Source organism: Heterocephalus glaber, unplaced genomic scaffold (genome assembly GCF_053883595.1).
Source record: "Heterocephalus glaber isolate CG9 unplaced genomic scaffold, H.glaber_assembly_v1.0 deba00001497, whole genome shotgun sequence".
Classification (NCBI taxonomy): Eukaryota; Metazoa; Chordata; class Mammalia; order Rodentia; family Bathyergidae; genus Heterocephalus; species Heterocephalus glaber.
Genome location: NW_028258320.1, coordinates 73,297,323 through 73,313,993, shown reverse-complemented (window position 1 = coordinate 73,313,993; position 16,671 = coordinate 73,297,323). Strand labels below are relative to the sequence as shown.

At 36.0% G+C, this 16,671-nt stretch overlaps 1 protein-coding gene across 1 annotated transcript in view; it reads left to right on the top strand.

The window, feature by feature from the left end:
• Smc3 (structural maintenance of chromosomes 3) overlaps nucleotides 1-12,008 on the top strand; it is a 32,120-nt gene extending 20,112 nt beyond the window's left edge. The window contains exons 18-29 of the mRNA XM_004838952.4: nucleotides 1,479-1,629; nucleotides 2,155-2,307; nucleotides 3,938-4,089; nucleotides 5,354-5,512; nucleotides 6,398-6,505; nucleotides 7,425-7,533; nucleotides 8,038-8,285; nucleotides 8,375-8,587; nucleotides 8,861-9,052; nucleotides 9,165-9,342; nucleotides 10,558-10,664; nucleotides 11,603-12,008. Coding sequence (XP_004839009.1) covers nucleotides 1,479-1,629; nucleotides 2,155-2,307; nucleotides 3,938-4,089; nucleotides 5,354-5,512; nucleotides 6,398-6,505; nucleotides 7,425-7,533; nucleotides 8,038-8,285; nucleotides 8,375-8,587; nucleotides 8,861-9,052; nucleotides 9,165-9,342; nucleotides 10,558-10,664; nucleotides 11,603-11,674 — 1,842 coding nt within the window. The 3' untranslated portion in view covers nucleotides 11,675-12,008. The remainder of the gene's footprint in view (nucleotides 1-1,478; nucleotides 1,630-2,154; nucleotides 2,308-3,937; nucleotides 4,090-5,353; nucleotides 5,513-6,397; nucleotides 6,506-7,424; nucleotides 7,534-8,037; nucleotides 8,286-8,374; nucleotides 8,588-8,860; nucleotides 9,053-9,164; nucleotides 9,343-10,557; nucleotides 10,665-11,602) is intronic.
• The last annotated feature ends 4,663 nt before the right edge of the window (nucleotides 12,009-16,671 follow it).

Below are 16,671 nucleotides of genomic sequence, written 5' to 3'. Positions count from 1 at the left end.
GGTGGGGTTAAGGGAAACAGGTCGCAGTCAGGACTTGAAACAAATCATTGCAAATGTGTAGGTCCAGGGTAGCCAAGAGAAGACGAGGGAATTGGGGAAAAATTCCTGAGGAACTGTCATTTAGAGGGAATATTTCTAAGTTTTCTAGATAGGCTTTTGAAGTGGTTTATAAATTAAGTGAAAGGTGGCTAGCAATTGATAAAATCTGAAAGCATGTTACTTTTGTTACTAGTAAGTATTCTTTTAATGAATTACAACTACTCTTCAGATTGTTCTTGAACAAATATAATTGCTTTGAAGTGTTTGACCTCAGAATATTGGTGGTGGTGTGAGCCTTCACTCTGAGGTTGGAGCCAAATTAGAACGATGAACACTTTTAAGTGGGGCATTGAGAACCTTAGAAACAAGCTGCTCAAGGGTCAGACTCTGCTATCAGATATAAAAATGATACTTGGGGTGTTGGGGGCAAACTTGAGTCTCACTAACATAATCTGTGAGTGAAATAAGATCCAAAAGAATGGGGCCGGGGATTTACCTCTGGTTTTGCCGCCTGCTGCACAAGTGCAAGGACCCGAGTTTGAGTTCGATCCCTGGTACCAATAAATAAATAAATAAATAAATAAAAGATCCAAAAGAATACTTTCAGTGTAGTTCCATTCATAAAACAAAACTAAGCTTGGATGACAGCTAGGGAGAGGTGTGGGAAGTCATTAGCAGAGCTGTGAGGGTGGTCACCACCAGAAGCTGACCACCAGCAGTAACCATGCCTGTGACTAGGGAGGGAACGCTTATGGCTTTGGCTGAGCCACGAGCTCTTTCTCACGCTGTGTGATGGTTATGCTGGTGTTCTCTTTATTAACTTAACATCTTGCATTTTTCTATGTATGTAATATGTTTCATAATTTTTAGGAAAAAAATTAAAAATCCTTTTGTAGCAGGAAAACATCCCTGTGGGAAAGGGGAAAAAATGTTTTTAAAAAGTATTTTTCTGAATATCTAATTTAGATGTATGTAATATATAAAATTAAAACATTTCTAGGGAATACTATTAGCTTTACATTTATATAGATTTCCAAGTGACTGATACTATTCTGAGTGTTCTGCGTGTATTTAAGTAATTTTTACAATTTTATTATGAAGGTAGATTGTATAACTTACGTAGAGAAGTTATTTATCCAGAGCGGATTTCTGATAAGTACAAAACTAGGATTTAAAGTTAGGCGCTCTGGCTTTAGAGCTGCTCAGCTCTTTTATAACAAAGCTCTGTTACTAAAAGTCTTTTGTTATTACATGCTTAAAATTTCTAGGATATTTCAGTAGAATGACTCTTGGAACTTCTTCAGTATGAAAACCAATAGTTTTGAAATGTAACAGTATTTGTGTTTGTATTTTATAAAGATGTAAATCATAATTCTTCAGATAGTTTTAATGAATTGTATTGTGATCTCTGTGATGTTCATGAAATAACTCATTTTCAGGATGCTATCCCGATGATTAGTAAATTGAGGTACAATCCCAGATTTGACAAAGCTTTCAAACATGTCTTTGGAAAGACACTTATTTGTCGTAGCATGGAAGTTTCAACCCAGCTGGCCCGTGCTTTCACTATGGACTGCATTACTTTGGAAGGTTTGTAATAGTAATCGCTCTGAACAATTCTAATCAATCATTTAACCCATATAATCTGTATAATAATAAGTCTTTTGAGCTGAACAATGACTATATCTTATATAGTAATAGAGTCATAGTTTTGAGAATATTTGAAAATTCGTGTCCCATTATTTTATTTTTTAAAAAATACTGTTTTGTTCAAGTGAAAGTACAAACAGCGTCCATGCTTGATATTTAGAAATTGCTATTATTTTTGATGCTCAGATTCCCAGATGTAGCTGGTGGGAGTTCAAGCTAGGTCCTGCGTCTTATTGACACATTCTCATTAGTAGTTAGCATTTCTTTCTTTTTGACAGATGTTCAGGCTCACCTAGAAGACACGTTTTTTTAGGGTAGCTTAAATTCTTCTCTTTTTAATTTTCACTCTGTATTTAAATTCTCTTTAATTCTCTGAGTTTAAAGTCTTTTGATTACTGTTTGATTTTGTCATTGAATAAAGTAGTTCTCTACAAAATCACTGCCTTTCTTCTGTTTTGCTTATAGGTGACCAAGTTAGTCATCGGGGTGCTCTTACTGGAGGTTATTATGACACGAGAAAGTCTCGACTTGAATTACAAAAAGATGTTAGAAAAGCAGAAGAAGAGCTTGGGGAGCTTGAAGCAAAGCTTAATGAAAATCTGCGCAGAAATATTGAAAATATCCTTTTGTGCTTAATGATAGAGAAAGAACTGCATTTTTAAATTGTAATATGTAATCTTTCATATTGGATGTGGCTTTTCATACGTGGGGGGGGGAAGGATGTTCCATGTATTTCACTTTGGCTTTAACTTAAGCTGAAGAGTTATGTCTGTCTAATTTCTGAAGGCTAAGAGGAAAAACTAAAGACTAATTGATTCTTTGCTCAACTGTTAAATACCTAATATCAGTCTTCTGAAAGGAAACCTGAGAAACACAAAAATTTGAGGTTATTAGGCAAAGAAAAGAAACTAAAGACTGGCAGTGAATTATGGAGAAAAAATCTGGATAGTGTTTCAAGGGAGGGTGAAGAGATATCAGTAATGCCACATGTGTAGATATCAAATATATAAGGTTTAAAAAATGTCCATTAGATTTTATCTTGAGGTCATTTGGTACAAATTTAATGTTAGTGGGGAAAATGGACAACAAATACCCAAATCTGAAATACCAGTTGTTCTTTCAAATAAAAATGATACATGAAAAGTGGTTAGTTCAGCTCACAGTGGAAAGAGTTATGCATGTGATTTCTTGAAACAGTTGGTACTTTGATAGAAGGTAAAATTACTTGATGTAGCATGCTTTACTTACAATACTTAGGATACCAGTACTTGAGCATTAAGAAAGTTAATTTTTACTGATACAAGACTGTCTACCTGAAATGGTGTGTTTTTGATCTGCAGGGATTTGTTTTGTTTTGTTTTGGTACCGGGGATCAAACTCAGGACCTTGCGCTTGTGAGGCAGGCTGCGCTTGTGAGGCAGGCACAGTGCCACTGAGCTAAATCCCTGGCAGGTTTTTAGCTCAGTGCCATCAGAGCAAAGAACATAGAGAAGAAAACAAGCATTTTAGCTGTGATCTTATAAGAACCTACATTATCATATCTTAAGAACTACCTAAATTTGGCAAAATGTTAGCACAAAGAAAGGAAGAGGAGCTAGGCGTGTTGTCACACACCTGTAATCCCAGCCTTCTGGAGGCTGAGGCAGGAGGATCACCGGAGTTCAAAGCCAGCCTGGGCTACATAGTGAGTTCAAGGCTGGCCTGAACTATAGCGAGACCCTGTCTCAAAAAAAAAAACCAAAAGAAAGAATGGGGAAATGATACAAAAAAGAAGGATGCCGACAGCATCTACCAGCTACCTTCCTGTATTAAATGGTCTGGCTAGATTAAATTATTTCACCACACTGGGCAAGAACTACTTTTCATACTTTGCTCCCTAAAACAGTACCTTAAGCAAACTAGATTTCTCAGTATTTGTTGAATGAAAAGGTGTTTAAAAATACATAAAATTGTTCGATTTTATTTAGTTTCTTTTAGGAGATTCCCAAGAATGTTTTTTATATAGCTATTAGTAAAATAAGTATACAAGTTGCTTTGAGAGTGGAATGATTAGATAAAATGTTAAGATTTTATAATTGAATGCACTTAGTGCCTGTATTTAGTTCATCACTGTGGCTCATAGATTTTGGAAAATAACTTGTTTAGAGGTAAAGAAAAGGAGAGACCATGGTATGGTGTTTATTAGAATTGATGAGAATTTAGAACATGTATTTGTAGCCTGGAAAGACTTTTCCTTAGCTTTGTATATGGATTAATAATGAAATTGATCAGTTGATGAACCAAATGCAGCAGATTGAGACACAGCAGAGGAAATTTAAAGCATCCCGAGATAGCATATTGTCAGAAATGAAGATGCTGAAAGAGAAGAGGCAGCAGTCTGAGAAAACCTTTATGCCTAAGGTCTGTATGTCTTTGGCTAAAGATTTGCTTTAACTATGTAGAGTTGAGGTGGGTTCTGTATTACCTGGGTTATCATTACATCTTACATGATCTGTTTTTGTTTGGACCCACACTTTCGGATATCTACGTCTGTCTCTATCATACTTAACACTCACATATCCAGTCTTCCATTGTCGGTTGCATTCAAACTTCACACCTTAGTTGGACAAATGGGCATTTTGAGCTGTGACGTAATAGTACTTTCTGTTGGTCAGTATTTAATTTCTCAGTAACCAGTTTTGTCTGGCAAGCCCTGTGGAACTATTTGACCATATTTTGTTCAAATTTTATTAAAATGAGTGTTAAAAAGTTTAGTTCATTAGTGTCGTAAACTTCAATTTTGACCAAAATTCTTTTAGTATCTCAATAGTACTAAGACAACAAGTGTTTAAAAAAGGAAAAAAAATACCTCCAATTATGTGTCCCAAACGATTCTGTTAACTTCTTGTTTTTATGAATATGAGTGAAGATTTTTGTATAGTTTAGTCATGGAATATGATCTGGCTCTCGCCGCCTCTTACTGCAGAGTAAATATTTTTCTTATCTACACAGTCCTAATTTTCAAGTTTAATTAGTACAGAGTTGGGGGAGTAGTTCAGTGGTAGAACAGTTGCCTAGTATGCATGATGCCCTGAGTTCAGTTCTCTAGTATTAAAGAATTATTTTTAATTAGACTCAGTTACATTGACACACATGCCTATATTCCTAGCTGCTTGGCAGGCCAAGGTAGGGGGATCGCCAATTAAAGGCTATTCTGGGCATTTTTTTTTTCCAGTAACGGATATTGAACTTGGGACCTTGTATGTTTGAGGCAGGTGGCGAAACCACTGAGCTAAATCCCTGGCCCCCATTCTGGGCACTTTATCAAGACCCTATTTCAACATTTAAAAAGGAATAGGAATATAGCTCAGCAATAGTCCATAGCCTAGCACATGTGAGCCCCTGAGTTCAATTACCAGTAACCCCCTTCCCCCAATTTAAAAAAACAATTTAGTGAAAATGCCCCTTGGCTTATAATAGGGTTGTGTCCCAATACCTCCATCTGAAGTTGGAAATACTACAAGTGAAAAAGCATTTAATGCTCCTAACCTACCAAATATTAACAATGCTTAGCACCTAATATTTGAGTTTTAATTATTTGTTTAGCTCACTTTAATATAAGTAGATTGTTCCCATTTTTTTCCACTATTAGTACATTGACTAACTTCTTTATTACTTCATATAGCAACGTAGCTTACAAAGTTTGGAGGCAAGTTTGCATGCTATGGAGTCCACCAGAGAATCACTGAAAGCAGAACTGGGAACCGATTTGCTCTCTCAACTCAGTCTGGAAGATCAGAAAAGAGTAGATGCACTGAATGATGAAATTCGTCAACTGCAGCAGGCAAGTATAAGTATGCTTGACAAGAAAAGAAAAAATCATTCATAATTGTCTGTTGTGAAAAGTGCATTTCTTGCTAAAAAAAATGATTAAAAAAAAGAACATTGAGAAAATACAAAAATGATCTGAATGCAGTGGTGTACTCCTGTTACCCCAGCCACTTGGGAGGCTGAGGCAGGAGGATCAGAAGTTAGAGGACCAACTTGGGCAATTCAGTACATCTCTGTCACAAAAGAAACAAATATAAGGCATGGCTTTCTAATAACCATAAGAGTAAATAAAGATTTAACATGTTTTTCTAAGCCTTTCTGGATATGTTAGGATTGTATAAGAAATTTTCATTTTTTTCATGTCATTTAGTGCACATGTATCTATTGATAAGATGGGATTGTTAGCTCAGTGTGTATATACACACATAAGACGTGATTGCTGCATATATTTATTAATGTTTTGATTAAGCATTTCAATAACATTGTTATTTTTAATGTATAGATGTAAACAACCAACATTGGATCTGAAAACTGGAATGATTTTTTTTTTTTTTTTTGGTACCGGGGATCGAACTTGGGACTGTGCACTTGTGAGGCAGGTGCTAAAACCACTGAGCTAAATCCCTGGCCCAGGATTTGAAAACTGAAAAGCAGGAACAGTAATTGGCAGGATGTTTTATAAATAGAACTAGGCACCAAAAAAATCAGTATTCTGTTGAATAAGAGAGAAAATGAAGAATGTACAGCACTTCTTGGAAGGAATTAACATAAAAAATTCCACCTCAGCTCATTTGAGCACAGGTAGTGGATAGGACAGCAGATAAACAGCATGCCTGCCTGTATGTGAAATGTTCATGCTTATGTAGACAACTAATTTTCCTTTCTTTTTTTCTTCTAGGAAAACAGACAGTTGCTAAATGAAAGAATTAAATTGGAAGGTATTATCACTCGAGTAGAGACTTACCTGAATGAGAATCTGAGAAAACGCTTGGACCAAGTAGAACAGGTACATTGTTCTTTCTTGAGGACTCCTTGGTCAGCCTAACCTATTGAAAGTGGTTATATGAGAGGCACTAATTAAAAGTGAGAGTTTTGGAGACAGAAAAACCAGCTGTCTGATCAAAGGCTGTGGCTCGGGAGTTTTAACACTACTGTCTCATGTTGAGATTTTAGGCAAGTCATGAAATATTTCTGTTCAGTTTTCTCTTGTGTAAAATAATCACATCAGTAGTACCTGCTTCATATAATTACTATCATGGCGTGTTCCAGGTGTTTAATAAATGTTAGTTAATATTTTTTCAATACTGGTCAGAAATTTTCTAGTAATTATATTACTACTTTTGTTTCCCTTTTAATGGATGCTTTCAGTATTTCCAAGTATATTTTTGTTTTTCTGAATGTTCAGTGTGTTTGTCCGCTTTTTGTCGCTATGATACAATACATGAGAAGGTCAAGTTAAAGGAGGAAAGATGGATATTGTCTCAGAAGATGCAGAAGTTTGAGTCCGTGGTATAATGACTCTCTTGCCTCTAGGCCTGTAGCAAGGCAGAAACTTCATGGTGGAAGGGGATAGTAAAGGAAAGCTGCTCACCTTGCGGTAGCCAGGAAACAGCAAGAGCATGTGTGGCAGGCTTTCTTCTAATTTTGTTTCGTCAGGCCCCCACTCCATTGGATGGTGCCGCCTACATTCAGGGCAGGTCTCCCCCGTGATTTATTTCATACATGCCAGTTACCTCTGAAAACACTGTCACAGACCCACCTTGACTGTAATTTTTCTAGGTGGTTCTTAGTATAGTTAAACTGATAACCAGTGTTATCTATCACACATAATAATAATTATAGAAACCCTTGGCTGTCATAACATTTTGATACTAACAAAATTTGTATTTTTTAGTTTAATGTTCATAGGTCCTATTGTTTTGCAGGAACTGAATGAACTGAGAGAGACAGAAGGGGGTACTGTTCTCACTGCCACAACATCAGAACTTGAAGCCATTAATAAAAGAGTAAAAGATACTATGGCACGATCAGAAGGTAAATTTTTATGTAGTAGAACTTTCAGTATTTAGCTTGTTTCATTAAATCACTGCAGAATGAAAAATCTAAATAGGCAAAAAGCATGTGCTCATAATTCCTTGTTTTCCATCATCAAATAGTTTATAGTGAGTGAAGCTTAGTGAATTGATTATAAGTAGTAACTTTGTTGAAATGTTTCTGACAATTTTATGAGATCATAATTATTTATTTTAACAAAGATAAATACCTAAATCATTTCTTATCATTTAGTTGCTGAGAAAATAATTTTTACCTTTATATAAATGTGAACATTAAATAATGAAAACAGTTTAGTGGACAGTTTCAGGATAAGTCTTGAGTGACTCATGTACTTTTTCCCCCATCTTATTTTTTTAAATTTTTATTTCCATTAGTACATGTTTATAGTACAGAATGATTATATTCATCATGAGTTGGTACATGTTCAACATGTACTTAACACAACTTAATTATTTTTTCATCCCTTCCCTTTCTCTGTCTTAGATTTGGACAATTCCATTGATAAAACAGAAGCTGGAATTAAGGAGCTTCAGAAGAGTATGGAGCGTTGGAAAAATATGGAAAAAGAACACATGGATGCTATAAATCATGATACAAAAGAACTGGAAAAGATGACCAATCGACAAGGCATGCTATTGAAGAAGAAAGAAGAATGTATGAAGAAAATTCGAGAGCTTGGGTCACTTCCCCAGGAAGCATTTGAAAAGTACCAGACACTGAGCCTCAAACAGGTAAATCTTGTTGGTTTTAAATTTGAAGTCTCATTATGAATTTCCTACATATATGAAGTATTTATTTATACTTTTCTTTCTCTTTGTAGTTGTTTCGAAAACTGGAACAGTGCAATACAGAATTAAAGAAGTACAGCCATGTTAACAAAAAAGCTCTAGATCAGTTTGTAAATTTCTCTGAGCAGAAAGAAAAGTTAATAAAGCGACAAGAAGAACTTGATAGGGGGTACAAATCGATCATGGAACTGATGAATGTACTTGAACTTCGAAAATACGAAGCTATTCAGTTAACTTTCAAACAGGTATATTTCTGCCATCTTCATAGTTACCACGGACAACAGGACAAAAGCTTCAGCTCTTATGTAGTTGTAAGGTAGATCCAGTGCACTTGAACAGGTGCAGCTTGTAGGAAGCTGACACAGTAATGCTCATGTTTTATATGACTCTAAAAATATTTTAATCAGTTGTTCTTAAAGTTAAAAATACTTCTGGTTGCTTTTTAATATTTGTGTTTAAGCAGTAATATCTGATTCCACCTAAGCAAAATGTGTATTTAAATTGAAACTTTTTTTAAGGTATCCAAGAACTTCAGTGAAGTGTTCCAAAAGTTGGTACCTGGCGGCAAAGCTACTTTGGTGATGAAGAAAGGAGACGTGGAGGGCAGTCAGTCTCAGGATGAAGGAGAAGGAAGTGGTGAAAGTGAGAGGGGTTCTGGTTCACAGAGCAGTGTCCCGTCAGTTGACCAGTTCACTGGAGTTGGAATTAGGGTAAAATATCGCTACATTCAATGCTTTGTGCGAGTCTACATTAGTACATTATGTGCAACTTAATTTTAAGAAGTGATGATGATTCTGCCATTAACTCAAAACTTTTCCTTAGGTGTCATTTACAGGAAAACAAGGTGAAATGAGAGAAATGCAACAGCTTTCAGGTGGACAGAAATCCTTGGTGGCCCTTGCTCTGATATTTGCTATTCAGAAATGTGACCCCGCCCCCTTTTACTTGTTTGATGAAATTGACCAAGCTCTGGATGCTCAACACAGAAAGGCAGTGTCAGGTACAATTTTGTTTGTTGTTTGATGCTGGAGATTAAACCCAGGGCCTTGAGCTTGCTTGGCAAATGCTCTGCCATGAGCTATATCCTTAGCCCCCCTGGTTTTAGTTTTGTACTTAACTGAGAATTTGTTTAAAGATGACACCTCTTACAGTGATTTTTTGTGCCTAAAATATTGAGGGAGGGTGATATATATTCAGTAAGTAATTTCTTTTACTATTCATTTATTTATTTTTGAGACGGAGTCTCGCTGTATAGTTTAGACTGGCCTTGAACTCACTGTGTAGCCCCAGCTGGCCTCGAACTCATGACAACCCTCCCGCCTCAGCCTCCAAAGTGCTGGGATTATAGCCATGTACCACTATCCCAGCAATTTTTTTTTCAGGTGTTTGGGGGGCTTTTGGTTTAGTTTGGTTTGGTTTGTTTTTTGTGACAGGGTCTCACTGTGTAGTTCAGACTGGCCTTGAACTCATGGCAATCCTCGTGCCTCAGCTTCCTGAGTGCTGGGATTGTAGGCATGCACCACCACACCCAGCTAGTTTTTTAAAAGTTTATAATTAGGGCCGGGGATTTAGCTCAGTGGTTCCGCTGCCTGCCTCGAAAGGGTAAGGTCCAGAGTTTGATCCCTGGTACCAAAAAAAAAAGTTTAGTGTTAGACCTTTTTTCAAAGTTTAGTTATGTTAGAAATAGATGTAATTACTAATTAAGTTAATACTCAGATTAAATTTTTATACAAATCTAATTTTTAAACTTGTTTTTCTCATTGTTAAATAGTACCTACCATAAATAATGTTAATCCTATATTAAAGAATAATTCTTGTAAAGTCAAAAGATTTGGTGGGATGGTTAGAGAAAAGGTGATTGTTTTTAGAGTGTGTGTGAACTTTGACATTATTTCTAATGCTGTTTTAGAAGTTTCTTCACTTTATATTCTGTAGCTTCAGGCTTTTGGAATTAGCCTTGTGTGGCAGCACACATCTGTAATCCTAGCCATCGAGGCTGAGGCAGGATTGCAAGTGTGAGGCCAGCCTAGGCTGTGCAGCAAGACCCTATCTCAAAAAAAAAAAAAAAAAGATACTGGATTCAAAAATTATACCTTATTTAAGAAATTTTTGCAGATGTATGTATGGAATGTATGTCACAGGCTCTTCTGATAGTTTTGAATTTTAGGTAAGCATAATCAGATCTGCTAAGGGATTAAATTATTTCTTTTCACAGATATGATTATGGAACTTGCCGTACACGCTCAGTTTATTACAACTACTTTTAGGCCTGAACTGCTTGAGTCAGCTGACAAATTCTATGGTGTAAAGTTCAGAAATAAGGTAATCTTATTTTATAAATTCAAGTTTGTTAGTATTTAATCCCTTGTATTTTGTTGAATTCTGATTTTATGTTACTTAAATACTGAAAGAAGACCTATGTCATTGCTTATTTGGTGTCTTTGTAAAGAACTTTTTCTTCAAATACCTATGATGGAGTGGGCATGGTGGCACATCCTGTAATCCCAGCTACCTGGGAGGCTGAGGCAGGAGGGTTTCAGCTTTCATTATGAGACTGTCTCAGGATTTTAAAAAAAGGGTTAGGGGATGTAGTTCAGAGGTTGATTGCTTCGTCAGTACAGGTATGTGTGAGGCCCTGGGTTCAATCACCAGTGCCACAAGAAAAACCCCCAAAATACCTATGAAGTTTAGCAGTTTTTTTGGTACCGGGGATTGAACTCAGGACCTTGCCCTTGTGAGGCAGGCGGTGGCACCACTGAGCTAAATCCCCGGCCCAGTTTAGCAAATTTTTAGTAGCATTTATTTTATTTATTTTTTTAATTTCCATTGATACTAAGAGACAGTTATCTTCCTGTCAGTTCTCTTCAATACTTTTTTAATACACCATCTTTAACAAGTACATACATTCATTTATATTTGGTTGGACCACATAGCTATTCCTGGTGTCTTCTAGTTAGTTATTCAGTTCTTGGATGAAATAGCAAAGTAATATAAACTGAAAAAAAGGCGATTCTAGTGGAGAGGCCTAAGTAGCTATCTGTATCCTCAGAGCATTGAAATGCAGAATGTTTTTTAAACCCATATGGTGGAACAGATCCATTGTAAATAAAGATTTTGATAGTGCTTCAGAATCATTCATCATGCTATGTAAAGTTAATAGGTGATAGGCTGTATATTGTAAATATTACCCTGTATAACTCAAATAGTGGTACATTTTCTAAGATTTAACTGATTTTGTTTCTAACATTTACTGTTTTCAGGTTAGTCATATTGATGTGATCACAGCAGAGATGGCCAAAGACTTTGTGGAAGACGATACTACACATGGCTAATTGGAAAAGACTGCCTGCTGTTTAAAAGATTTGTATAGTAATGTGGCTCTCTTACCCAGGAACTGTAAATCTAAACCTAAATATTTGGCCATTATTAATAATTTTCAGACTTTGGAGTACACATAATCCTTTTCTATTTCTGTCTTTGTGTTTTGTATTCTGTGTAATGTTATATTTCTACGTATAGTTTAAGAATTTTATTTCTCACGGTGTTTTGTAAAGAGTCTTATTCCTACTTTAAATCCTTTGGAACATTCTAAATACTCTCTCCTTAATTTTATCAGTTATACTGCCTCTTTTTGTATAGCTTCAATTAAATGGTTTTATGACTTAATGTTTTTGTGGCTTTTGTCATTGTACTGATTAGAAACAATTTTTTCTGAAACATATACTTTTTATTTTGCCTAAGAAAAAATTGTTTCCACTTAGAAAATTTAAAAGGGTAGCTCCATATTTCATTCATTACATCAGGGGTTCTCAGTCCTACCTGTGTGCTGGGGCTGTGGGGAAATTTTTGAAACAATGCAGGCCTGGATACTGGGTCATAACACTTAGGGGAGCAAGGTTCATCATTGCTGTACCTCCAGGTGGCTGATGTTATGAAGATTAGAATCCCTGCGTAACTCAAAAGGCCCTTTAAAATTAAGATGTCAGTATATTTAATGGAATTTGTATTTGGGAAGGTAGTCCTAAGTGCAACTGAGAACACTAAAGCCCAAAAGATGAGCTACATAATGTTTTTGTTTTCTGGCTAAGTTTTAGTTTAGTTTGTTACCCCCAAGGTCTTTGGGGATTAGATTCCCTCATTTGTACACATGTGCAATTTAAGTACTTTTACTGTATTCACAGAATTGTGCATCTATCTCTGCAGTATAATTTTAGAACGTTTTTATCCCCCCCCCCCCCCAAGAAATACGGTCCCTGTAAGCAGTCGACTCCTCCTCAGTGCCTGGCAACCACAGATCAACTTTCTGTCTCACACTAAGGGCGTGCCTGTTCTCATTTCACACAAATGGAATATGACCCTTTGTGACTTGCACTTTCCCTTAATACAGTGTTTCTGTGTTGCAGCATGTTTCAGTGTAACATTCTTTCTATTGCTGAATAATATCCCACTTTCCTTATCCATTCATTGGCTAGACATTTGAGTTTTTCCTATTATCAGTAATGCTGCTCTGAACATTGGTGAACAGGTTTACGTGTGGATACACGTTTTCACATCTGTTGTTTGTATACCCGGGAATGGAGTTGTTGGTTCATATGGTAGCTGTAACATTTTGAGAAATTTCCAGACTTTGTAAAAGATCTGTCTAGTTTACATTTATTCATACAGTAACACATGAGAGCTATGGTGTTTTTCACACCCTACCAGCATTTGTTAACTCTCTTGTTACAGCAATCCTCGTGAGTGTGGAGTAGAACCTTATGTTTCTAATTTCCATTGTCCTGATGATGATGTTAAACATCTTTTCATGCACTTAGCATTTGCATATCTTCAGTAAAATGTCTGTTTACATCTGCTTAATTTTTAAGTCCTGTTACTTGTATAGAATTTTGTTTTATTTATTTGTTTGTTTATTTATTTATTTTGAGATAAGGTCTTACTGTGTAGCCCAGGCTGTCCTCAAACTAGTAGGGATTCTCCTACCTCAGCCTCCCGAGTGCTGGGATTACAGGTGTGCACCACCATGCCCAGCTGTATTATGGAATTTTAAGAGTTATGTATTCTTAGTTCAAGTCCTTTATCACATGAGACCTGATTGAAAATACAGTGAATATTTTTTTTTTTAATTATTACAGTAAAATACATGTTGCCATTCATCCCTCTCAAAATATACTCCTCCTCATTTCAGACCCACATCATTCTTGGCACTCTGAAACAGTTCTGAAAGTCCTTTCCTGGTGTCTTTGGCTGTACTCCTGTGGCTTCCTCATCTCGAATCATTGCAGAGCATTCATTCTGACTGTGGAAGAGCTAAAAGAAAGTGTCAGATTCTGTGGTAAAGTGGGAAGGGACACACTGCAGTGTTTTAAGAAGCTGCCTTTTTGTTGTGTCACACCCGGGAGCAGAATTCACCATGTTTTATCACACCTTATAAGGATGAAAAAGGACTTCCAGAACTGCTTCAGAAAGTGACAAGAATGATGGGACAAGTGTTCAAAGAGGAGTATTTTGAGGGAGATTAAAGTGAAACCTTCACCCTGTGCTGAGATCATGCCCTGTGTACTGTACTATTTCGCCCCAGTTTTGGCTTGTGGCTTTTTTGTTTTGGGTATTTGGTTTTACTTAATGGTGTCTTTTGAATCACATTTAAAAAAAATAAACTTAGGTGTCCATTTCCCCTTCCAGAATAACTGTTAGATTGAATTTAAAGCCTCGCCTTAACTTAATCACCTCTTTAAAGCCTTGTCTCAGCCACTGTCCCATTCAGAGGCACTGGAGATGAAGGTTTCACCATGTGAATCTGGGGAGAGGGACATAATTCAGTCCCTAACAGTGTCCATGATGTGTTTACCACCTAATGTTGTTACCCTCTCCACTAGGTTTTATTCAGTTTTCACCAACATTTATACTCATGTCTTTTTCTTCTCTAGAATCCCACAGAGGATACTGCATTTAGTTGTCATGTATTCTCTGGTCTCCCAACAGCTCTCAGTGTATTTGGTTTTTGTACCTTGACAGTTCTGAGGAGTACTTTCCAGATATTTGTAGAATGTTCCTTAATTTGCGTTGTCTGATAGTTTTCTGGGGTAAACCCCACAGAAGTGAAGTATCCTCGTCACGTATCAGCAGTCCATCTTAGAAATATCTTTGTCACCAATGAGGTTTATCTTCATCCCTTGCTCAAGGTTATCTTTGCTTCAGTGTGAAGTTGCATTTTTTTATCTTTTCATACTCAGTTCTTTGGAAATGTATCACTAAGTGCAGGTCACATTGGAAAACTTAGTTATAGTAGCTCTGTTAGGATCGTTGAGGTTTTCTATGTAGATAACCACATCACCTGACAATAGAGAAAGTTTTCTTTTTTCCTCTCCAGTATTTTTACCTTTAATCTTTTCTTGGCAGTTTTTCTCCCAAGAGGTTATAATGTTTATCTACAGAAGAGTTAGGAGCCCCTCGTCTATTGTGGAAGCCAAAAATACCTAAAGAGATACTTCTGAAATGAAGAAATATTAATGAAATTTTAAATTGAATTAAAAGAGTGCCATTTGGATTTTTATTTGGATTAGCTGAAACATTTTGAGTACATGACTGTACTTTATAACTTTGTTGTAACTGATCATTTGTAATAGTGAATTTGATATATGTTGAGCTTTTTGAGTGTCAGATGCTGATGTTCAGGAAGTTTGTTTTTGTTTTTGTTTTTTTGGTACCTGGAATCAAACTCAGGACCTTGCGCTTGCAAGGCAGGTGCTGGAACCACTGAGCTAAATCCCCAGCCTGGAGAAGTTTCAGGTTTTTGAGTATTTTGAACCCTCAGGTTGGGGTTGCTCAGCCAGTGAAGTCTATATAAGTAAAAATTCTTTTAAAAATCTGAAATACTTATGATCCCAAAGACTTCAGATAAAGGATACTCAACCTAGATATAAGGTAGATACTAAGATCCCATTGACAGGGTTATACAGTATAACCATAGTGTCTTTATATTACTCCTAATGTTTCTTACATGTCTTGAGTTTTCGCAGTGAGTCACTGAAAACCTGTGGAGATTGAAATGCTTGGTGTATGATTTGTGACCTGTAGCTTTGCTTTGATATGACCAGTTCTCCATGATACAGAAATTAGTGTAATGTAACATCCTACCTAAGGCTGAGTTCAAGGGTTATAAGTATAGTGCAATTCTAGAACTTACTAATATTGTTCTTAAGCATCTCCCAAAGGATATCAATATTGAAACTCCAGTGACTTTTAATGATGAAGTCCCTAAATAATGAATGTGTTTTTATTTTGTTTTTAATTTTTATTTTTTGGTACTGGGGATCGAACTCGGGACCTTGCACTTGCGAAGCAGGCAGTGGAACCACTGAGCTAAATCCCTGGCCCTGAAACAATGTTTTTTAAAACCCAACATGTTCTTTGCTCTATTTTAGTCACAAATTATTAATTCTAATGAGACTGTATAGAAAAAAATGTGAGAATCCTACTACGTAGCCCAGAGACCCAGGGCAGAAATTTACCTTGAGGAATTACCCAGTGATTTATGAGAAAATCTTAATGCTGCCTTTCCTCAGTAATACTGTTTTTTCCACTTGGAGATTTTGTTAATCTGTTACAAATTTATTACATTCACCGTAGTGGTTCTTAAGAGTATATTTTTAAATCACCTTGCCAGCCAGTCATTAACCTTTTGGGGCATCTCTTTCAAGCTTTCATTAAAAGTTTTATGGTTTATCTTTATGTTTAAACTAGACAGTTTTATATCCTGGATTTTCGTATAGTAATAATATGTATTTTAATAGCCACATCCAAATAAAATTAGCAATATTTACTTAAATATCCCTATGGGAGTTTAGATTGTTTTCTTTTTGTTACAGAATCAAAAACAAAAACATTTTACACACAAAACTTTGGAAATTTAGAGCCTGAGATTTAGCTCAGTGGCACCGTGCCTGCCTCACAAGCACAAGGTCCTGAGTTCAATCCCCAGTACTGGAAAACAAAACAAAACAACTTTGGAAATGTATGATTATTTTCCCAACCAGATTCCTAGAAATCAGTATATCAATGAAGCTTTTTTGTATAATTTTATACTTTTTTAAAAATGTGAAGTGTGATAGTGTAAGTGGGTTAGGATTTGTACACTCAAAATAATAATTTCCTTAGGAAATGATGCAGTTTACAGAGTTACTTGAATAATATAAATATAGTAAAACATGAAAGGTGACTTAGAAGATTTCTTTCCTTTTTAATCTTTTTTGAAAATAATTTAATTTTTAAAAATTTTTCTCCTAACAGCTCAGACAATAAACGCTTTCATTCAGCTTCTCCTAGAGGA